Genomic DNA, 24,202 nt, shown 5'->3' with positions numbered 1-24,202 from the left:
AAACTAATTATTACATATAAATAGTGAAGAGAGATTAATAGAGCCATACTTCAGTCAAACAATTCTGCCAAAGTCACAAATGGTGAAAACAAACTGAGTAATTCATAAACAGCACCACATCTCTGGAACAGAAATTTAGCTGTTTTAACTAACTGCATCATGTGTATCTTTGCAACACACAACAAATCAAAACAATAGTGTATTTTGGGGAAAGGATATCAGATAAGCTGCAATAATGGAAACTGTTTGATATCAAGAGCATCACAATGAAAATCTGATGATATGAAAAACTGAGGTTATAACATTATAGAAGACAAAAGATGATCACCAGTAACACAGAGAAAGATAAATTATCACAGTGCAAAGAACAATTTTCATAGAATCATAGAATGCTTTGGATTGGAAGGGACCTTTAAAGGCCATCTAGTCCAACCCCCCTACAAGAGCAAGGACATCTTTAGCTAGATCAGGTTGCTCAGAGCCCCATCCAACCTGACCTTGAATGTTTCCAGGGATGGGGCCTCCACTACCTCTCTGGGCAACCTGTTCCAGTGCCTCACCACCCTCTTGGTAAAAAAATTCTTTCTTAAATCCAGTCTAAATCTACCCTCCCTTAGTTTAAAACCATTGCTCCTTGTCCTGTCACAACAGGCCTTGCTAAAAAGTTTGTCCCCGTCTTTCCTATAGGCCCCCTTTAAGTACTGGAAGGCTGCTATAAGGTCTCCCCGCAGCCTTCTCTTCTCCAGGCTGAACAACCCCAACTCTCTCAGCCTGTCCTCGTAGGAGAGGTGCTCCAGCCCTTGGATCATTTTTGTGGCCCTCCTCTGGACTTGCTCCAACAGCTCCATATCCTTCTTGTGTTGAGGGCTCCAGACCCGGATGCAGTACTGCAGGTCAGGTCTCACCAGAGCAGAGTAGAAGGGCAGAATCACCTCCCCTCAACCTGCTGGCCATGCTTCTTTTGATGCAGCCCAGGATATGGTTGGCCTTCTGGGCTGTGAGCGCACATTGTTGGCTCATGTCCATATTTCGTCCTTCAGTACCCCCAAGTCCTTTTACGCAGGGCTGCTCTCGATCACATCATCCCCCAGCCTGTACTGAAACTGAGGACTGCCCCGACCCAGGTGTAGGACCCTGCATTTGGCCTTGTTGAACCTCATGAGGTTCACACAGGCCCACTTCTCCTTAGATTTTAAGATCTAACTATTGCTTATTTAAAGTATTATCTGCATTAAATAAAAATTAAAAAATCAGTTACTGATAATTCAAAAGTTTGAATTGGATATCAAACAAGCACATCTATCATGAAACTTAAAACTGGCCCCAAATCAATAGATGTGGAGAGTTATGGAAGGACCCTGAGAAAGGGTCTGCTGCAGCCCTCCTCAGCCTCCTCCTCCTGCAAGCGGTTTCAGAACTCTGTCCATGAGGATGCAGCTGTAGGACCACATCTTGGATAGCAAAACATACAGAGGAAACAATTCTAGTCAACCCTAGTATTAGATCGCTACTACTTCAGAGTACCTCAGGGCAAAAACCAAGGAGGAGATACATGGGCTCAGTGCAAGGATGAACCTTGTGGATCACAGCTGAAGAGTTTGGCATCTACGCTCACTGCTCATATGCTTTCACTGGGTACTCTTGCAATTTGCTATACAGCCATAATTCTTTGTTCCTCACTTGAATACTGCCTGCCAGCACCTCGACAAGGCTTGTGCAATCACTTTGAGTCAGGCAGAAGACAGTGCTGGAAAAAGTATATGAATTCCCACAAACTATTTGCAGAACAAACATTTTTAGCTTTCTGCTGCCCTCAGATACAGACTTGTCACTTGTGAGATCAACTACAACACAAGCAAGGACATTTTAAAACTGCACTGCAACATGCAAGAGCTCAATCTTTCAAACACTTGACAAGTTTAGGCCTAATGCTTGCTAACATGGGAAGAGTCACAGTGACATCTATGCATCCCACCCTGAATTTCAAAAACCACTTGTTCCACAGAATACCACCCACTGCTGCATCTCTCTCGAAATCAGCCCCAACAAACTGCAAGACAATTTTCAATTTTCTACTCAACACTATTAATTGTCTCTTGATCCCCTGGAAGGACCACCCCGTACAGCTCAGCATCCCAGCCCTCCTCCATTTCTGCCACCCTGCAAGCTAGCTCTAGAGAGCGGGAGAGAAACTGCCACAGCCCAGAGACCATGCAGAAGGGAGAATTACGGCTCCGTTCACCCTTTCAGGTTGGAGCTCTCTGCAGCTGGCAGGATGCAGCCTGTTACATCCATGACCCTTCACAGTTCAGACCGGTTAATACACTGTTGCTGATCCGAACTACACCTTAACTGAAACAATTTCAGTTACAGTTGAGTCCAAATGTGAACACAAGGCAGAAATTTGCTGGTTACAGTCCCTGGACACAGCTGATGTATCTGAGAGCAACTTTCTACCACTGAGGTTTTGTTAAGGGTCACACAGATTATTTAGCCTTTTAATTTACAGCTTACAGAATAAATGCAAGGTTAAATACCAAATCCCAATAACCCATAGTAATTGGGGAAAAAATATCCTGAATACTGAGCTTTAAAAAGTCAATTAAAAATATAAATAAATAAATAGCCAATCACTGTTTTTGTAATTATTTTAACTTTGATCTTTAAAATCTGCAAGTTGACTTATACCCTATTGCTATGGAAATCAAATCATTTTTACAGTTGATAAATACTCAAGTTTACTAGTTAATTAAATCCTTTTTGGATTTTTTTTTTTCCTCTTTCAATTTTAAAGGAGAAAAAGTTTAAGCTTTTAATAGCAAAATGAAGCAGCATTATATAATTCTTTTACTTGATGTTCTTAATTGCAATTACTGGTTTAAACTAGAGAACTCCTTTGGGGGGAGCCTGAGAAGAGTTTGGGTTTTTCTTCCTTAACTAGAGCAGTAATTAGAAAATACTTGGCTTTTCTATACCTCTGATAATCTGCCATTTTCTCTTCCAAACAACTGCAAATTACCCATAACGCTAAGATTACATGAATTAGGTTTGCAAATTAATCCCCAAATTATCTGTGACGTACTTAGTTCATACAAGTTACATGTTAGTGTTGTTTCAGACTCCTAAGTAACACTAATATTCTATGTTGCATTATAAAAAGATACTAAAAAAGTAATCTTCATGTGATATCACACAACGCAAAATATGTAGGAAAAGCAAACTGCTTTTAAAAATGAATAAACTTAAGGATGCCACCTTTGATTTGTATTTTTGTGTGTGACAATTATAGGCTTGATCCTGAAAGTATTTTTTACTAAGTGCCACTCACTGTGCTTCGAAAAGAAGCCCCCATATTAGCAACTACTCAGCCTGAGAAATATTACAAACCAGCGGAGCCTGACTGATCTCGATTCAAAGCATATGGTTTTCCAGAAACCATCATGACAGATTTCCTTGCAACCTGCCAGCCTAATACTGATAGCTTAAACCCATTCACTCCTGCTGCCCAGGCCCGTCTCCTCAGCAGCTTGACTGACCACAGCTCTCAGCCTCCCAGAGCTCCCAGGAAGGGACAGTGGGGCAGTTGCAGAGCAGGGCTGGGTTTGCCTTTGGTTACCTGTGAGGGCAGAGACACCAACTCTGAAGGGCTTGGTGCATGCCTAGTTGTCTTGTAGTTCCTGTAGATGAATGCTTCTCAAACTACTGTCTGACAATATCTGATTGCACAAATGCTGCTGGCCCTTATATTCCACCTGCTAAAATAACATAAGATTTTTTAAAAAATAATAATAGTAATCCTTACTTGACATTAATTTGTAGAAAACTACTGTTATCTTAAGAATTGCTCCTCAGTTAACTAGGGCTAGGGTCATTTGCACCATTTGATTAAAAACAGTGTCCACAGGAATTAAAGCTTCCAGAAGAAATTTTTCCCAGTAACCAATAAATACGAGTACAAAAAGGCTGGGGTCATTATTTCTAGACTGCTCTCTCACCTGACCTTGGCAACAAGAAAAAGGGAAGTTGGGAAAAATCTCCCTCCCTTCCCCAGCGATTTTTCAGAAAACAGTAATAATAATAATAGTTAAGAAAAATCATCATCAGTAGTGCTGAAGCAATTCCTTTATTGCCATGGCACCTCAAAACCTTAGTCCTTTGTGCTGAAGGGCTTGAGGTTTGAAATGGATTATTTCACTGGTGTTTTGAACAAGCATATCCTGCACACAGCTCTCCCCTCTCAGAAAGGAGAATTATTTTTTATAAGCTTGCCCATGCAGACTTACAGAACCAAAATACAAATGAAGACCAGCATTAGAGGGATGGGAGGAAGGGGACTTCCTACAGATGACAAACTCTCCCTGACGCAGGCCCTCCTATCAGCGTCTTTGCTATTGGAAATGCTGGCTACCATGTGCAGTATAACAGGTGACCTTACTGACATCTGCTGAGGGCCGGAGGTGAGACAGAACGCTACGGAGGCAGTATGACTGCCTACAGTCTGCAGTATCTACAGGCTGCATTGGTGCTTTGCCGTATGGCTCAGTTGCTTTCAGATTTCCACATACAGTTCCCAGAACTAGAAATAATCTCAACACTCAGTAGTCTAAGACTGACACAACCAACCTGTGAAACCATTTCTCCCCACAGCATAGCAAAACTTGGTATTAAATTTTATGGGGTACAGACCCAAGAAGGGAGTATTGCTAGACTCCAATTACTACACTGTATTGAAGAGTGATGGTTCACCAGTAGATGTGCAATGAAAGTGAAGTTGTTTCTGAAAGATACAATGTTTTCTTTAAAAAGAGTAAAGCACAACACAACACAGTAAAGTACAATTTATTGTTGATTAAATAATTACAGTACAGTGCTATACTTCCCACTGACACTCTGCAAGCTAAACTGCAACTCAGGTGAGATATAAATTCCTAAATAACAAAAATGCTGACACAACAATATGCATATTAGCATTACTGGATGTTGTTACCATTGTTGATACAAAAAAAGATATACAGTTGTCCTCCTAGAATTGTAAAACAGGTTATATGGCAGCCAACTAAAACAAAAGTGTATACCAATTTTACTTACTTGACTTGACTGCAATAGCCAGTAAAGCTATCCCCACCATGTTGTTGCAGCCTGTACAGGAGAAAAAAATTATTGTGAAATAGATCCCATCATTCTAAAAGCTCATCTGAGAGCCAAGCTTCTTCCAAACATGCGTGTTTCTCAAGTAAGTGTAGCCATCCAATTACTTCAGCTTTCTAATCCTAAGTAGGTTTCCTATTATCGCTAATAATACATGTATTTGTGCACTTGAAAGAAGATATATAACAGGCAGAGATGTTACAAAGTATATTAATTGGATAGTGTTTGGGCAAATCAAACATATTTTATATAAAAATATTTGTATTCAAACACAGTTAAGAACATATACTGGGATAATTTGAACACTGATTCACATTAGATGATTATTCATATCACTATTAAAGCTTTTTCCTCAAACCCAGATTTGTTAACATTTGGAAGTTACAAGACGTACAATGCCTACTGTTTCCTCCACCTGAGCAGGCTGGGGGTGGGGGAAGGAAGGGAAGAAAAACTGCACGCTTTCACAGTTCAGAAAGAACGGTCTGTGTTAGCGGCACCTTCCTCTACCACAGCAAACAGCCACACTACTCCGACAGCTCTAACGATGTGTGCAAGCAAGGTACCAGCAGCTTGTGAGCTGGTAAGTATAAAACTACTGCACTGCACACTGTTTTTTCAAAAAAATTCTCTTGCTACCTATGTTCCCATTATTCACCGGTTGTGACCAGTGCTGTCATACTCAGTGGGACACCTGTGGAGCAAAGCATTTAGCTTCTCGGTATGTCAAAGGGCATGTCAAGGCTGAAGGAAGTTAGGGAGCTGTCTCCAGTTCACATCCCCTGTTTCAAAACAAAACCAGAGGATGCAGTGACAGGAGAGGAATGCACACTCTGAAACCACTACCAACAAAAATAAAGGTATGCACAAACTCTGTGCTTGGCGTGCAACGCAGCGAAGTTTAGTGCACCCCAAGTGTAACCCAACCACACAGCTGCAGGCAATCATGCTGATTAATCTGGCAAATCATCCCACAAATTAAGTAAACTAAAGATTGGAAAGATGCTGTCGGGTCCAGCTTACCAATGCTGGTAGAAATTATTTTAAGTGCCGGATAAACCTATTTTTCACTACGCCAGTAAGCTTTCTCAGTTGCTTCTGGTTGTATAATGTATTAAACACCAAAGCAACCAACAACGTGACTCAACTTAAACTGCCCTATAGCATATTTGTCTAGTACTATGTCATTTTGATGCAGCTACTTTATTCATTCTCTGAATCAGAATAAAAGAAATCAGATGGCTCAAATCCTACACAATTGTGAAAAAAAGCTCACTCCCATGAACAGCACAGACCCTGCACAGGGAGGGAAGAGGCTGTGTGCCCAGTGACCTTACTCAGCAGAACGCCCACAACCACCTAATAGGGCTGAACAGAAAAGGCTAGCTGGGCTGGAAGAAAGTCCAACTCTTCCAAGCCTCGCATATCTCTGAGATTGCTGACTATTTATCCATATGGTCAGTTACTAAAAGTATGTCTATACTGCACGATGCCCCCTAATTCATTAGGTACCAGAGAAACTACAGATCTCTACACAGAACAATTTACCCTGCTTCTCATTAGCAATGTGTAGTCATTTGACTAATTTACTGCCTTTGTAAGCAATACTGCATATTGGTTATTTTACCAAACACACACTTGTACTACTGAAACCTGCAGCTGTACGTGGCCCACAAGTCTCTAGCAGAGCAAGCAATGTCAGAACCGCAAGGAATTGACTTCAGCAAGAGCTGAGACCATTCGGCACTCAGCAGAGAGGTCCCTACACACAAGGGCTGCTTGGGGCACAGGTGCACGCTTCCAGAAGCACGTACTGAGTTCTCATCTCTGTCTATTCTTGTGCTAGATGCACCATTGATGAGTATTGCCAAGTCCACTTGTGTGTCACTCAGAGCTGTTCTTCTCTTTGCAAAGTAAATTAATCCCATCCCTCTTGTGCAATGACAACTAGAGTGCTTCTCATAGCTGAGTCAGGTCAAGAAATCTGTGCCCTGCGTATAAGTTTGCAATGCAGGTATTGCATTACTTTTTTTTTTATCTTGAAATGGAAAGCTTCTATTTAGAAAATACGGTCCTCTATGTCCTTCTGAGAAGCTTCTAAGAGAGACAGTGGTTTGTGGGGAATTGTGGCAGGAACACCTGCGTGGGTATAATGCTATAGATGGTCAGATGACACTATGCCACTCAGTTAAAAATCATACATAGCATTACATGAAACAGTCTTTTGTTCTGCTGTGACAGAGCAAATCATTTCCACAAAGATGGGCACAAGGAAAACCTTTAATGTGAAACCTACTCCAGGATAATGCATTTTCTCACCAGCTGTCTTGACTTCTCACAGCCTTTTCAGGCTCTACTCTACTTCATGATTGCCACCCTCAGCCTTCAAAGCCAGTGCTTCACAGTGAGTGAACTGCCTATGCTGCCAAACCCCGCTGCAGCAGGACAGTGCGTGACGATGCTCAGCAAAACCACCTGTGTTGCCTGACAGCAGCCGTGAGCAGTGGTTTGATGAGGGTGCAGCAGGAAAGGCAGGTATGGGTGACTTGCCCATGCTCAGACTGTTGTGCAGCCACCTGAGCCAGTACGGCATACTGAGTAGATTCTGGGCATCTGTGTCAGCCAGGTGCAGGCTTCACTTGGCTCTGTGGTGCTAAGAGCAGGCATGCCTGTTCAGAGGGCATTGAGGGGCCATATGCAGCAGTTTTAACTGTATTATATTATAGTATGAGTAATAACATCTGTGGTGAAAGGAGGATAGTTCTCCTTACTAAGTAAATGTTGCCTTTTGTTTCAAAAGAAGAAATTAAGATACATTAAAAAAACCACCAAGAATGTATCTGTCTTGCTCCCCCACGAGCAGAATCTTCTCCTGTTCCATATACGTAAATGGTAAAATTATCCCCGATTTCCTTGAGTCCTAAAGTGCTACAGGTATTTACACACCAACAAAGACTCTTCTACATTAACAAGCAATTTCAACAACATCAGGAACTGCACAGAGGTGGCTGGCAGAGAACAAAGAACGCAGATGCAAAATAACAACTAATGCATGGGAATTTTACCACATACAGAAAAAATTACAAATGTTTTTAGCAAATGCTGGAGTGAAAGATTTCCCAATAAGTATGCCATTTAACCGCAAATTATTTTCTCCTGAAAATGGGAAGAAATGCAACAGCTTTGAGTTAACTATTTTAACACTGCGTGCAAAGCTAACTTGCAAATACTCACATTTGCTAACACTGAAATTAGATGTTACAACCGTCAATACAATTCAGCCTTTTCACTTGAATATACAGGAAAAGTCAAAAACTGTAAACTTATGGTTTTATATTTAAAAGTTAATTTCTTCTAGAACTCCTAGCCCAGCTAAGGAACCACTCAGATGTAGTTTTAAAAGCTGATTAATTTGTTTACTTTCCTGTACAGACAATCAACAATTAGAGACTAATTTTCCCATAAGAAGGATAAGATATTCCTTTTGAGACAGGACATTAACCCAAGGCTGAGGTCTACCAAATGGGTATCCTTATGAGGTATTTTAAGCAACACTTCCTTTAACATTACTTCAGCAAAGCAATGCTTTTGAAAAACTATTTTCCTTGCTCTTCGGACTTTGTATTTGGACTCCCAAGCTTGTTACCAAGACCTAGAGAAGCACTTTCTTTTAAGCAGAAAACTCCACATCCTCAGGCACAGAGCAGGTCCAGCTGCGTTGAGAACATGGCAAGGTACAGATTTACACAGGCAAAGTACAGATTTGGACCTGCAGCATCCCACTGTGGAAAGCCGCACCCTTTCTGGTCAGCCCTGGAAGCCCGTTTCACAGCCCCAATGAACACAACTTCTGCAGACTCCAGCAGGTATTTTTCTCCAGTAAAGACAAGAAGAGCAGATGCCATCAGGCCATGCTCTCACAAGATAGAGCTGTTTTGCACCACAAATAAAGCATGAAGTCTTTGTAAGGTTTCATAATCAGCATTTCTGAGCCCATCCCTACAGCTGCTCATCCTGCCCTCGCACTAGCGCAGTATGAGAACTGGGGCACGAAGCAGCGAACCAGCACCCACACTGTGATGGTCGCCCCAGAGCAGGCTCCTTCTACTCAACACATGAGCTTGCCGTAACTGCGCCATTATCAACGTGAGTTTATTTCAAGACAGCAGACATGGGGGACAGGCATCTTTTACGGCGATTACGGTTACCCACAGCACCGCGCTTCGTGCTCTCGTGCTACCCAAGGAGCTGGGGTAGAAGTTGCCACCACACCAACGAAGCCCAGTGACTGAAGCCCCCCGGAGCCTTACGGCCGCTCCGCAGCTGCCCCTTACCTGCTGCTGCCTCCCGCGTCACGCGGGGCCGGCGGCGGCCCGGGGGGTGGAGGGGAGCGCCCGCGCTCGGCTGTCGAGCTCTGCTCCCGCCAACCGGGCGGCAGGAAGGCCCGGCGACGCCACGCTGGCGGGACGCCACTGCCTGCGCTTCCAGTCCGCTCTGAACAAAATAATTATAATAACAACGTAACAGAAAACAAAAATCTCCAGCAAAGGGCGGTACCTTCGACCAAAGGCCGGCGGGTTTCTGGAGAGTCAGTTATTAACCAAACTTAGCGAGGGAACCCAACCGCCCTCCACCTTTCCTCACAGGCACCGCGAGGAAGCCAACCTCACACCTCCGCGGCAGCCAGCTGGGCGCTTCCCGCAGGGGGCGGGGCTGCCGGCAGGGGGCGGGGCTGCCGGCGGGGCCGGTGCCGGCCGGCCCCGGTGCCCTGGTGCTCCCGCCCCGTTCCCCAGGGACGCGGCCGGAGGCACCCACCGGCTTTTGTTACCTCCAAACACACCGGTCCTACGTTAAAGCTACCGAGCATCTTATTTCTGCATTGCAGGGATTCTCGTTAAGGTCCTAAGATTATCGGGCACCCTTACAGAATGCATTACTTTACTTCATTCCTGTCTTCAACGGGTAAAGATCACCCTATGGTAAAAAAATTATCTATGTTCTTTTCCTTACAATTACAACTCTCATACGACTTGGAAATACGCTTGAGATCCTGTTGTACCATGAAAGGCATTTAGGAGGTTGGTCTTACCGCCATGTTTGATTAATTATTTGCTTCCCAAGTAAAGGTTTGATGGTGGGGCTAAGACCAGGGACCAGCAGAGCTGCTGGTCATCAGGCTGAAGGTTCAGCCGCAGTGGTGCTTGCAAAAGCCCAAGGCAGAACTAATTACTATTTAAAGGCACATTTACTGGGACCCCTTATCTGATCAGAAGGAAATGCTGCTCTTTTGCAGAAGGAAAGGAGTAAATGCTTCCACCTACAGCAATATCTGGAGTCGGACAGTAGGTGCAGCCCATAATTCACCCGTAGACTATACGCACTTGTTCTGAGGAGCTGGCAGGAAAGTGTAGCATTACATTTATTGAAAGTATTGATTCACACATTATTAGGAACACAGTACCACTTTAGGAAAGGTTATCAGAAATATGAATATATTAAGTAACGTCAGACATAAACCAAGCATCTGGTCCACTTTTGTACATGCTAAATGTTTTTTTTTTTCTAGATCTGTCCATACCACACAGGTATGGCTAGTAGCCCTCGTTCTGCTGGCAGAGTATTCTATACAGATCAACCTGTCCCAGCACTGGCTTCCAAGAACAGAGATCATAATGTAGTTTAAAGGAAGAAAAAGAGTTAAAAAAAAGGCATGTGAACCTACTAGCCGAAGGCTCTGTTTGAGTCTGGCAAGCTAAGCTGGAAGCTGGTTTTATCCTTACAGCCAAAAGCAGAATACAATGGAAGCCTCCCCCAAGAAGAGAGAATTTACAGCTTTTATTAGGTCTTACAGATGACCATAGTATGCTTTATCAGTAGTCACTGTATGGACCAAGAGAGATACACAATTAATGTGAACATACTATATTACTAAACTACTATTACCACAAAAATGAAAAAGACTTTTCCAGACCAGAAGACTGCTTAAATCTGGCTAATCTCAAGAGGTGTTTTTAATTGTTTACAAATAGTCTCATTATCATTTATCCTGCAGTTCTAGAGCTGAGGCACTACAGCACAGGCATCAAAAATCTCACCCAAATTCCCAGTTTTATATATGCTATGAGTAAAATCTAAAAAAAATCATTTCCAGACAACTTCAGTCTCAAATCTCTTAAGTCTCTTAAATTTGTCTTAAATCTCTGGATATCAAAAACCTCTAACATACTTGGCTCCTGAGGATAATTAGTCCCCAAATTATTTTTCTAAGTATATCTGAAATATATTGATAATTTACAAACACGTTTCAGGGTTACATGATTGGTAAGTAAACAAGTCTTTGGTAAATAATAACTATTCTGTTCATTACTCAGTTAAAAAACTTAATTCATTTTTAAATCTAGATTAACTGATTTTTTTCAATAATTATTTCTATAATGAATAAGGCTCATATGGCACAACGCTGAGTGGGATGAATGGGTGTATGTAGCAAAAACTGAATGATGTTTTCAGGTTACAAATCCTGTTAATAGTAGGTTCCTGCTCTGGCTCATTTTCTTTTTGTGCCCTTCAGCCAGGCCCAGGAAGCTGAATCTGAATGACAGCTTTCTAATTAATTAGATTTCCAACATTTAAAGGTGTCAGCAATCTAGAAAATACCGTCCCTTGCAAGGATACATTCTACAGTAGGGACTGGATTGTATGCTAAAAACTACAACAAACCAATTAGATTAAGGTTGAAATAATACATTATAGCTGCAGTATTTCCTAAAAATGTCTGCTTTACCACTTGTGCAGTAAAACAGAAAAACTATGCACTATGCCTGCTTGTGCAAGTTGGAGATGACTGCTTGCTCCCAAAGGAAACCTAAAGGCACGGGACATAGGTAATGTGAATGAAAATCTGGTAGCAAACAATGGCTTCTGTTTTATTACAAGAATCCAATTAGAAACTGAATGCCTAAACTGATATTTTTACTGTTTGTGTACTAGATGCCTTCACTTCGGCTAAAAGATACTATACCATGTCCTTTAAGAAAAACAGCAGCATTAAATAGATCTTGTAATTTCAGAGGAGAAATAAAAATGTCTGCTTTAGGTTTGGTTTACAGAGTTTTGGGGATTATTTTAAACATGTCCAAGAAACAATCAGAGTATTTTCTATGACTGTTGCAGTTTTACTGTTCTACTACAGTTTTTTAATCATCTTCCTTGTTAAAGGATCAATTACATTTCAGACAATAAATAGTATACTTTACAATAAATAATATTCAAGTCAAAGTATTGTACTTATAAAATAATGTAACACTGTAATAGGATCTTCAAGATCAATTCAATTTTATATATTCTGCAGCAAAAATAACATTTCTAGTAGGAATTACTTATAAACCTAGCAAGATCTACACATTCACATGTGTGTGTAAACAACTTAACAAGGTTTATTATGTTTCCAGAAAAGCTATGCTTTTACAGTAGGTTTTCAGCTAAATGTTTTATCATAATATGGTAGTAAATATATAACAGTGCTTATATTTAGCTTCATCACAAATTTTAATTTGAAAAAAAATGGAGTGCGATTATTTACAAAGAACAGCAACTTTCCTTTTGCTTCACAAGTGACTGTATCTGTGTGTGAACAAAATGTTAGGGCGAGGCATTCCAGACGAACTGCAGCTAAGGTTGGATGAGGATGATTTCATGATGAACAGTGAAGTTCCTGGCAATAAATACCTAGAAAGGATAGGAAAAATATAGCAGAGTTTACAGGCAAAGCGACATTCAAGAGCAAAAGAATTAGTTGTTCATGCGCCATACCTTAAAATCATTGTATGCAAGAAATTATGTACAATAAATAATATTTATAAAACATACAAGGCATTAGGCATTAGCTAACTCAGGAAACAGATCTAAACTCAGGGAAACTCTTAGCAAAATTTTGAGATGTTGTATGAGGATCAAGCATCTTTCCAGTCCTTTATGTTTAAAGCAAGTGGATAAATAAAACAATGGCATCCTGTGTAACACCCATTAATACTTCACCCATTGTTCTCTGTTACTATAGTACTATTTATTCAATTTAAACTGGGTAAAAACTGCAATTGATGTTAACCAGCTTATAAAAAGTTAAGTTGTAAAAAAAGTGGATTAGGGAAAAACCAGAAATTTTCAGCTTTGGTTTCCAGCTCTCATTCTCTAAAAATAGACATGCTATCATCACTACTCTAGGAAAGCAAGAAACAATGATGCTACAACCTAGTAAGTCACATTAGTGACTATTTAGCTTTTAAATTCAGGCAACTATATAGCCTGTATGTTATGTAATACTACAAACAATAATTTATCATATACCTAATATTTATTCTTAAATCTTTTTTCAAGTTATCATTTCCTAATAGTTAATTGCAGAAGTCGTTAGACGAGCACAGTAAGTGTCCAAAAATAACATCCACACTAAATCAGAATTTCATAATGAATTATGTCAATGTTAGGATGGACTAACACAACACATTGTGTAAATTATTGCTTAAAAATTGTTGCATCATTCTAGTGAATCATACTGATTAATGATGAATAAAAGACTGATCCTACTAATCACATGGCTAGAAACAGCATCACACTGTCAATGGGAAACAATCTATATAAGAAAGTGCACACACTTGGTTTGTTTAAGCTTTGAGAAAAGCTGTTATTATAAAAATATTATCACCAATATATTTTTTAACCAATTTACAAAAAAATAAAGTCTGATTTGGTATGGGTTGGTGGTGAGCTTGACAGTTCACTATGTCACCAGACTGAGTCCTACCTTTGCTTGACGATATAGTAAAAAACTAATGCTTCTCAGAGAATATGCCATGTAATAGATAAGATTATTTAGCAAGCTGTAAGGATGTAGCAGTAGATGGTATTTTTTTAAATTTTGTAACACAGGTGAGTTTATCAAAACATGAAAAGTCTGACTTTTTACATGGTTTGACTTTAGCTATTATTTTAAAGAGATTTTGGTATAGTTTTTGAGCTCTCCCATTGTTTTCTTTACACTTTTAATTTTGTGAGGGAAAAAACAACATTAATACACATTTACATTAATACTCCTATTCATTCTCTTCATGACTTATAGTGGATTTACAGTTAGGAGATGGGACTGAGAACAAAATTGAAAAGTGAAAAAAGAACTCTGTGGCTGCTTTCGTTATCTTTTTCTCTCTCCCTGTAAAAATACATTTTGCCAGCTAAAGAGGTATCTATTTGTAATCTTTGAAAGCTTTAGTTTCACAAACATTTGTTTTGTAAACACAAACAAAACAAAAAATTGGTTTGTGCTCAGAAAAAAACAAAGTTCTTCAAATTAAAATTTTTTAAAGTCTTGAAAAAAATTGACTCCTTGTACATTCATTAAATTATACCCTGATGTCTTCTTGCACTTCACACAATTTTACAGAGTCAAGAAAACTATTATTAGTAGTGCAGATTCTTATAACATTTAAAAACAGAAACCTATATGAAAAGTGAAATAGCATTGTGGTTCTCCCATTTCTAGAAAAATAGTTCATTACCTTACAATTGTGGGGCATAATGGGCAAGAGCACTTATTTCCATACGTATCTTTCATTTCACAAATTCAGAATATCGTGGTTAACTAGCATATTGCTGTATCCACAGTATAGATGTAACATTTGTGGAGATTAATATAAAAACCTGTCACTTTAATCAGAGTTGTCATGACACTCCATTGCTGAAGACATACTGATATGTAGAACATAGAGGGCTTAGATTCCTCTAGCCTGTGAAATTTATGAATAAACTTCCATTCAGCATCCAAAGAACCACAGAAACTGGAGATGAGAAAGTTCTCTTGGACCATCCCTTTCACTGCTTTCCAAATGCAAGCCTGTTAGCTGCAGCACATTAGAGTAATCCGATCAGTTTGAATAGTTTGTGGTTGGTCATGATGAAAAATTTTCTGCAGTATTAACAGTAAAAGCAATAAAAACTTCAAGGTTGAAGATTTTCTAGTCTTAGCTAATCCAGATGACTTTACCATACTCCTGCTATAGCTCAGAAGATGTTAATATTGAATATGATTTGTTTCGTGGCTAACATACCTCTACTTTTGCTGTGACCAAACAAATTCAGTTTCTGGTTGGTTTTAAATTACGTTAAAGTGCCTTAAGATCCATATGACAAAAACAAATGGGTTCAGTGTATCAAATAACTAGTCTGAGATACAGCAAGTAGGAGATTAGGTCATAAAATAAGTTTAACAGATAATATATCAAAGGTTTGCTTTTCACATAATATTTAACTCGTAAAGCCCTCCTATGAAATAATGTCTGTAAGATTTTTTATATAAACAAAGCATTTGTAAGTTTATATACATAATCATTCAAATTGCCATTATGCATAGAATTTGGAACCTAAGTAATTTGAAACTTACATTTAATTCTCCACCTACGACTGTTAAATTGCAGACCATTGACTCCCACAGTTGGAGCATGTTCAGTAATCCCTATACTGACAATATTATAATCCCTATTGTATCCGGTTGGAGAACTAAACCAGCCAATGGAGAATCACGTAAGTGCCAAATAATTTTTTTACTATATGATGCTGTTTTGCAAGGTTTGAAAATACATTTATGCTCTGTAAGATGAAATAATAAAACTTTCAATCTGTAGGTTTTGGAAATCAACTTTGCAAAACTGTGCAATACAGTAAATCAGATGGCACTTACCTGACCCTTGACTGGAGCTGTGCCCCTATAGCATCCCACTGTGAATGTGAAGTCAGAAGTATCGAACATGTTAGGATACCTCTAGGAATGCAAATCTGGAATCAGTGACTTTGAGGGATCTGAGAAGGGGAAGAAAGGAAATTTTCAGTTCACTTTATGGAAAGCCTTTGCTGCAGCTACTTGGGCAGTAGGCAACGAAGACTTTAATAAGTGTAGTTTCATGCAAAATGTGTATATCTAGTCTTCTTCAGTAGCACTTCATGAGTGGGCTAGAAAGATTAGAACAATAGAAACTCAGGATCAAGGGAAATGTTGGGAGTTTTGCCTTTTTTTTTTTTAAATACATTGTGAACTAGGCTAAGAGAAGTGTAGGGGTAGCGACATAGACTGAAACCTGTTCCAATATTATCCTTTACACTTATAATTTAGGAAAAGAATACTGAAATGTATACCTTGTATCATCCCAGTGGGGGCTAATCCCAGTCGGGGATCCTCTTGAATCTGATGAATATTTGTAAACCACCAGCAGGCAGTGTTTACAAAGCTGTACTATTCGTTGGCAACACTGGAGTTGCTCAGGAGTCACCGCCTCTGTGCTTTTACTGAATATGGTTTCCCAAGAGCTCCTGTTATGGAAAAAGACACCACTTCATGTCTTCTATCACAAATTGCAATCTGAGTGCTTTACTGCTTTATATCAGATTTAACAACAGAGGAACAAGAGAAAAAGCATGACCTTGCCTGTTTACAGGAAAGGTCTATACTATTTAACACAAAAATGCTGGCAGATGCTGAGTCCAAAACACAAATTAAGAAGTTAATCTTCATATGTGAAATGTCCACAGCCATTTTTCACTTGGTTTGTTCCCTAAAGCTTTTTATAGGGCCATTACTTAGGTTTAGCACATAAAGATTTACTGTCAGATAATTGTATATGTGTCTTACAACAGGAATAACAAAAAACACTTATTATTTTTAACAGGCTACCACCTGAATGCGAATGTGATGTGATATTAAAGGAATTAATAAAAATGATAAATTATTTCTAAATGTCTACACAGCATAATAATACTCATCTTCTAATTAAAGTACATGATACTAAGAAACAAATATGAAATCAATTTACAGGAGGTTAGTATGTGCTCTGCTTCCTTATCCAAATAATCATATGAGGAGAGTTTCTCAGTTTAGTCATTCAAATACTACTTACTATTCCATCTGGTCAGAGGGGGTTGATCTTCTACAATTAAGTGCAACTTGAGAAGTGTATCTATAGAAGCATTCCTTTTTGAAATGCAGACCATCACAGAATCATGGAATCGTTTAGGATGGAAAAAACCTTTAAGATCATCAAGTCCAACCATTAACCTAGCACTGCCAAGTCCACCACTAAACCATGTCCCTAAGCACACAGAAGTAGTACCAGTCCTATGAAGGAAAGCAGCTGGAAGACACTCTGATTTGTTAGCATTTACTATAAATCTCCTTGTAAATCCCTGCTACTTGTTAGCAGCAGAAGGTTCTTCTGTTTTCTTAAAAAGCCATTTCTCTTTCAAAAAAACCCAAACCCTACCATACCAATGTAAACCAGGTATGTTTTACCACAGAAGATGACAATAGTTCTTTGCATACACCTTAACACTTCTGTTTGTGCAAAATTCTGACCAGATTACAGATCATTACATCTGTTTTAAAGGCAACATCGTCCCTGTGAAGACTTTTTTTTAGTCAAAACATTATCCAGTAGCACAGATGGTTTGTAAGCTTGAGGTTTTTTCTTTGTTTATGAAAGCAGCACTTCATAGAGTGAGGAAAATTTACTGCATCTGGCTTCAACATAACATCCAGGATGATTTAGCCTTGTCCACTGAGATCAGCAGTAGATTTCACATCCCTGGTGTAGGAAGTTTGTCCTTAAAACATCAAAGAATCAGCAAGCTTACTTCTGCCTAGTGAGACTTTTAAAATTATGCTGTATTAGGATGGAATTATGAAATTTAATGACTAAAAGATAAGCTGTATGTATAGCTAACTGATTTTTCAGCCTGGCTCTGCAGTCTAGCTAATACGTTCCAGCTGAAACTGTTCAGTCCTGCAGAATTTCCACTGCCCACATAATTTTCAAGTGATGCAAGCATTTCTTATTAATTATTATCCATTTAATGAATTGTTTAAGAAATATTTGTTTATAAGGCATCAAAACTATTCCATAAACAGAATAATTCTACTACTTGAAAAGCTACTGTTTTCTTTAATATATTTTTCTCAGTATTGCTTCCTGTCTGGGAATTTTCCACATGTATTTGGAAATCCTTTTTACATGGAAATTAATCTATTGTCTTCATTCTTTCCTCATGAAGTCATGTGATGGTTGGTAGAAAGCAGCAAGATGAAGTTCTAAGTATTACATTCGTTCAACAGATTCATAGTGCTACACATAATTATATTCTAATGCAATCCATGTATTTCCAAAATCTTGTGGAAGAAACTCTCCTGATAAATTTCTTAAGTTCTGGGCTTTGAGGTCTGTGATCACTTTCCTACACTTATGAGGGATTTTATGACTGAAGAATAATATGTGACCTGCCGTAACTATGGCCGATTATAAACATAGTGGTATACAGTTACCCTAATAACAAAGATTGAGATTTGGAAATATATATGTGAATTTTAATGAGCTTTCATATAAGTGTGCCTGTGCAACCTCCTCCATGTGCTACACAGATTCAGTTCATACTCCATTATACTGCAGTCAACAGGGATCAGAGTACTGTTACCTAAGGAAGCTTAATTTGTTATGCTGTAACTTTAGTTTCCATACATTAGTAAGAAATCATGGAGTCCTCACCAGATTCAAAAAAAGAGTATTATGCTTGATTGTGCAATATTGTCAATTATATATTATTCTTTTTATAACCATCTGAAGTCAGCTGGTTCTACCAGTTTTCTCTTATTAATTTTAATTGTTTATTATACAGTAAAACAAATGTAGCTTTATGAAACCATATACATCGCGGGCTATTTCACTGAGGTTTTCTTTGTTTCTTTGTTCATTCTTTTTGCTAAAATGGCATATGCCTAGCAGAGATCTAACCAGCAAGAGGAAACCTTAAGGCTATTAGCTCTGTTCTTCTCCCAAGACATATATCTTGCAAATACTCAAAGTACTATACTCAGTATATTTTCATATACTCATGTTGTTTCTGAATTAGTACATTAATACCCCTTCCCAACATGTTTCCTTGAATTCTACACATGCCCTATGTTTATCCCAATCTGTTCTTTAAAATGGCACAATGAACTCTAAGGAAGAGCGATGAGAAGTTGGCCCCTCTGCTACAGAGGTGCTGTCATGAGTTGTCTGTTGTGTATTACATGGCAAGAAGGATGCTTCTAACTGAATAAATAACATACTGGGAAGGTACAAACAGCCTTTCTGTTTTCTTCTGTGAATTCTGTATTAAGTATATTACATGCAGAGTGATCTCTACACATCCTAGATATTTGTGTATTACTTTTACAGTATTTTTAGAATCTTTTACATAGCAACTCCTCTTACAAGGAACTGGACCTTTGTCAAAGAATTGAGCTCCACTTTGGAGTCAGCAGAGTCTTGTTCTGCATGAATGAAATTATTGCAAGATAAGAAATCCTACTCTACATTGAGCTCTTCTGCTGGCTCAAAAACTCCTCCCAAGTCAAGTGAGCAGCAGAGTTGTTAAAGGTTTTGAACAAAAAACATTATTTGTAGAGAAAAAAAATCCAAAATGAAAATTTTCATGCATATTAGAAGATTTGCACACTTAAATTCAAAATAATAACAGCATTATTAAAAGGGAAGGTAATTATTATATTTTATGACAATAAAAATTGAGCTTGGACTCAAGAATTCACACACCTCTGCTGGCATGAAGAAGGGACCCTGCAGCTGCTGAGGATTACATGAAAAAGTGTTTCAGATTGGAAACACAGAAACCTTTTCTCACCCTACTTTAACTTCTGGAGTGTGCTGCATTCCCAATACCTACATCTAGCAAATCTTAAGGCTGACATCTGCATGTTCCCACAGCCTGTCTCAGTGAAAAAAAGTGAAGACTCCTAATGGTTTGCACAACAACAAGCCTTCATCAGTGAGAAGGTAATGGTAAAAAAGCCCAAAAAACTGATGACCTTTTGGATACTCTCAGATCCCTCTTCTTCTTGTTATCCATTTTGTTGGGAAACCATTAACAAGTGCATTACATGCATTCTCTACATATGACAAATATGTGAAGTACATATTGACCTGATTCTTTTGTATATACAATATCCATCAGCATGCTATGTGTATTTGTTGTTCCTTTTCAATAAATCTCTTAGAACACCTTATGCAAGCTAATCAAAACCCCTCCTATTCTTTATACATTGTAGATACTTACAGAGAAAATGACTTTCTGTATGCAATGTATTACATATTTACACATTTGTATTCCTATTTTATGAAGAAATTTGGTGGGTGGGGTGGGGAGGGGGAGATTATTTTATACCTATGATCTGATCCTCCAAACCTATCCTTACATGAATGCCTTTGATTTCAGGAATGGAGATTTTGAAGCGTAGGATATTGAACTTTTAATATATGGCCTGATCTTTTTTCCCCCCATAGAAAACTTGTATTTGCTACCCAAAGCAAAAACATCTGCTTACCTCAGTGTGGCCATTTCCCATTCTGCATATACTTAAATTCCTACCAATGTGGCAAACAGTGAATGTAATCAAGCACAGAAATTTGAACTCATTATTTGTAAATCACAGAACTGACATTGCATTTGGCATGAGATATCAGCTGCACTTGTGACTGAATTCTTCCCTTGTAAGTCTTGAGCTCAAATAGACATGACAATGATTTCTGTTGATGATAAGTCCACATTTGACACAGTGGTCTGGCCTCAAAATTGTGCACCATCCAATGAAAGAGTTGACCTAAAGCTCAAGATATTTTGAAAATTAGATTTTTTTTCCTTAGATTATTATATTTGTAAATATATTACTAAATGTCTGATTCCATTACTGAAATGGTTGGCCTAGATTATTAGATTTCTAATCATACTATATCTTTAGATGGTTTTAAAACAAGTTCAATGTATTACAGCATTTTCTTGAATGAAAATGAGAAACAAAGTATGCCAGCATTGATTGTGAATTTATGAAGAAGACTAAGATAAGAAAAATAGGCTTACCCTGAATTACAGAAACAGTTCCATAGACCTTGACCATGGCTCCAAAGCAAGCGATTAAATACACGGTTAAAGAGACGGTACAGATGTAAATTTTCAATGTCTGGAGCCTTCCAGACACGCTGTAGAACTGCACGAACACTTGTCTTGACTATATCCAAAACCTAGGAAAGAGTATTCCAAGCAAATCAAAGCAAAAGCATATTGCAAAGCCTAAAACCAACTGTTCACTGATTCACTGCACACACACACAAACACACACACACAGATGACTGCATAGCTATAAATTCCCACAGATGTCTATGTTTCATTTCCGTGTATTCATCAAACTTTTATGATACGCTTCTTCTGTCAATAACATTTTGCAAAACCAAATCAAAATATTTCATTTTTATTACAGAAAAGTTGATTTCTACTTTTGTCAGTCTGTTCAATACTAGCTCATTTAAATGACAAAAAGAGTTTGAAAAGAAACAAAATGGACACAATTACAAACTAGAAGCAACATAATTAACAACCCAAATATTATATACTTGAAGATTATTTCTTCTTTTCCCCCTCCCTTTTAAAACACCATCTATTTTATAAAGATCTAAAATGTCCTGAAAAGCTACAAGCTGCTTTTGATTTAAAGTCTGTTGAATCTCAGTGTTACCCTAGATCAAACCATTTTAGTTTACCTTTCATGCAGGAAACAGTGTAGTGAAATCAATAAGTAAGAAAACAACCACCAAGATATTTAAAAGAGCAATGTTTATAGAAATGCAATGGATTTATTATATACGGACTACATTTAAATGCAAATGTGTAAAGATGTGGGTAAACAAAACGTTAAGCTGCATTCAACATAGTACTGAGACTTTTACCCAGTCAGTCTTAGCTACTCAGTGCACACACACACTTATAGGCAGTTGTGCATCCAACTCATCAGAATCCTCTTTGATGTGCCTTTGCACATCCCACTGAATTGGGACATGGAAGGTGAGATTCATCTTGCCTGCTTTTAAACATCTCTACGTTCTCTCAAGTCAGGCCTCTAGGTTCCCTCCATAATCACTGGAGAGAAGCAGGCTCCAGAGAGTCTTGGCTTCTGTCTATTTAGATACTATCAGTACAACAGGGAATATTTTTGTGACCAAAGTAGTATTTACGCCCCACATTGGCATCCTGAACAGTGTAAAATCTGTCCTAAAAAAAGTCTATGGTGCACGTAACCCATTAAGAAAAAAGTCAACATGATTTCCTGTAAAGGAGACACCCTTGCTGTCTCTTTTGCAAAACAGCAACTTCCAAAAAAACAGTCAGACTCAAGTGGTTGGTGAACCAATGGAGGTATTCATTTGCTTGGTGTAAGATGTTGCAAATTCTAAGATTTAGAAGGTACAATACTTGCCCAGGAAACTTTCAGATGTGCATGACAAACTGATTCACACTGTAAATATCTGACTCTGAAAAGGTGAAGAGGATTTACTAAAACAGTAAAGTATGGAAGCATGGTGTAGAACTTTGATTTTTTGGTCCTGCATAACAAACTGTTTTTTGTAAACAGTCTGATTAGACATGATGAAGGAAACAAAGCATAAATAAACAAAATGCTTGCAATAGCACAATGGAGCTGTGTAGTAGAGAGAAATGCTTAATGGGCAGAAAATCTATAGGTGCCTAAAAATGACAACCTCGATGAAGTATGTCATTTACATGTTATTTAAGCTCCTTTTTGAAGACCTAGAATTAGTCTGCACGCGTAGGTCTTGCGCTAATTCCATTCACATATGCACCCAGTGTGAACACAATGCTGTCCTTTCTGCTAGGAATCTTTATGAATGCAGGTGTCTAAAACTAAAACCACACCCATGGTCTCTTCCCCCCAAAGAGTGAGATAAAAGGAGTAGTAAATTGTAACCTAAGGATAGTGATCTTGTTTAGTGACTACAGGAGCTAAACCCAGCTTTTGGACTGCCCCACGCTTGTGGAACAGGTCCAGATTTTCAGACGTTCCCTTAGCAGTGTTAGCCTGCTGTCATAATGCTTCTCAAGCAGCCTTTTCCTTGTGTCTTGCCTGATTAAGGCTTTCCCACACAAATGGCCAGTAGCTGTGATTGTATACATCCATTTGAACCAACTAAGTCCCTAAATTACATAAAGGATCGACCATACATTTCTTTGCAATGTTACACTGACTAACAGCAATCTATCTCCCTGTGTAAAACAGAACAATTCCACCCCTTATAGATTCTCTCACTAGTACAAAAGACATGTACGGAGAACTATGATGCCAACGTGCAGCATTTTCTTTTACTTTAGCACCTGGAGTTGAAGAAAACTAAGTACTGAACCTTGCATCTTGGAGCAAGCTGCAGACTGCCAGGTACTCTGGAAAAAAAAACTTTCTTGCTGTTTTCACTGCATTGATATTGCCAATATGCCAGAGGGGAAAACATCTCAGTTAATTGTTCTTAATTTGCAAACATGGCTTCAATCACCCATTTAAGAAAAGAGACAAGGCATTGCACAAGAGCTGGAACTTCATGAAACTTACATCCCCATTTTTCTAAGTTAATTTCCCTAGTTTGCCTTCATCTTTTTGTTTACTTTAACATAACCAATTATCTAGGTGTAACAGAACAAGATGTTATGAAAGAGCGTATTCAAAACAAGATGTACAGACCCTCTGGTAACCATCAAAACACTTTTAAAGAAATTATGTAAAGTGATGTAACACAAAGCAGTCACAACTCCTCCCACAGAAAAGTCTCTTTTTCCTAAAAGTCTTGGGAGACTAAATTTCATTTTAGCATGTATCGATTTCATCAGTTTACTCTGAACTTGCTTCTAAATGCCTCCTGTGCCGCTGCTGTAATGCCGGAATATTAGACACTAAGAATATGAGCAGGAGTTTAATTTTTCTACATCATCTTGAATAATTCTTAAGAAAATATACCTGTCAGAGATTAACATTGTGAAATCTAGTACATTGCCCAGGTATTTTCTTCTCGTGTTTTAGAACGTCCCAGTAAGTATAGTGAAGGGGACTGAGTTTCTGGTTTGTATTTCACAAAGTTGCAGAAGGTACCTTTGAGACAGATTCCTTACTTGCATAAATACT

The 24,202-nt window shown here is 38.6% G+C and overlaps 1 protein-coding gene across 8 annotated transcripts in view; it reads right to left on the bottom strand.

The window, feature by feature from the left end:
* Window positions 1-10,495: 10,495 nt before the first annotated feature.
* The window catches only part of TTLL7 (tubulin tyrosine ligase like 7), a 74,947-nt gene continuing 61,240 nt past the window's right edge, over window positions 10,496-24,202 (bottom strand). For 3 of the 8 annotated variants that reach the window (XM_075508494.1, XM_075508498.1, XM_075508495.1), the window contains 3 exons: window positions 21,100-21,260; window positions 16,333-16,506; window positions 10,497-12,876 (listed from right to left, as the gene is read on the bottom strand). In XM_075508494.1, coding sequence (XP_075364609.1) covers window positions 12,756-12,876; window positions 16,333-16,506; window positions 21,100-21,260 — 456 coding nt within the window. In that variant the 3' untranslated portion in view covers window positions 10,497-12,755. Of the gene's footprint in view, window positions 12,877-15,880; window positions 16,000-16,332; window positions 16,507-21,095; window positions 21,261-24,202 lie in introns of those variants that run through there. The other 5 variants (XM_075508496.1, XM_075508497.1, XR_012776600.1 and 2 more) reach the window with 4 other exon arrangements.

This window comes from Mycteria americana, chromosome 7, assembly GCF_035582795.1.
Source record: "Mycteria americana isolate JAX WOST 10 ecotype Jacksonville Zoo and Gardens chromosome 7, USCA_MyAme_1.0, whole genome shotgun sequence".
Taxonomy (NCBI): domain Eukaryota; kingdom Metazoa; phylum Chordata; class Aves; order Ciconiiformes; family Ciconiidae; genus Mycteria; species Mycteria americana.
This window is presented reverse-complemented; position numbering and strand designations above follow the sequence as displayed.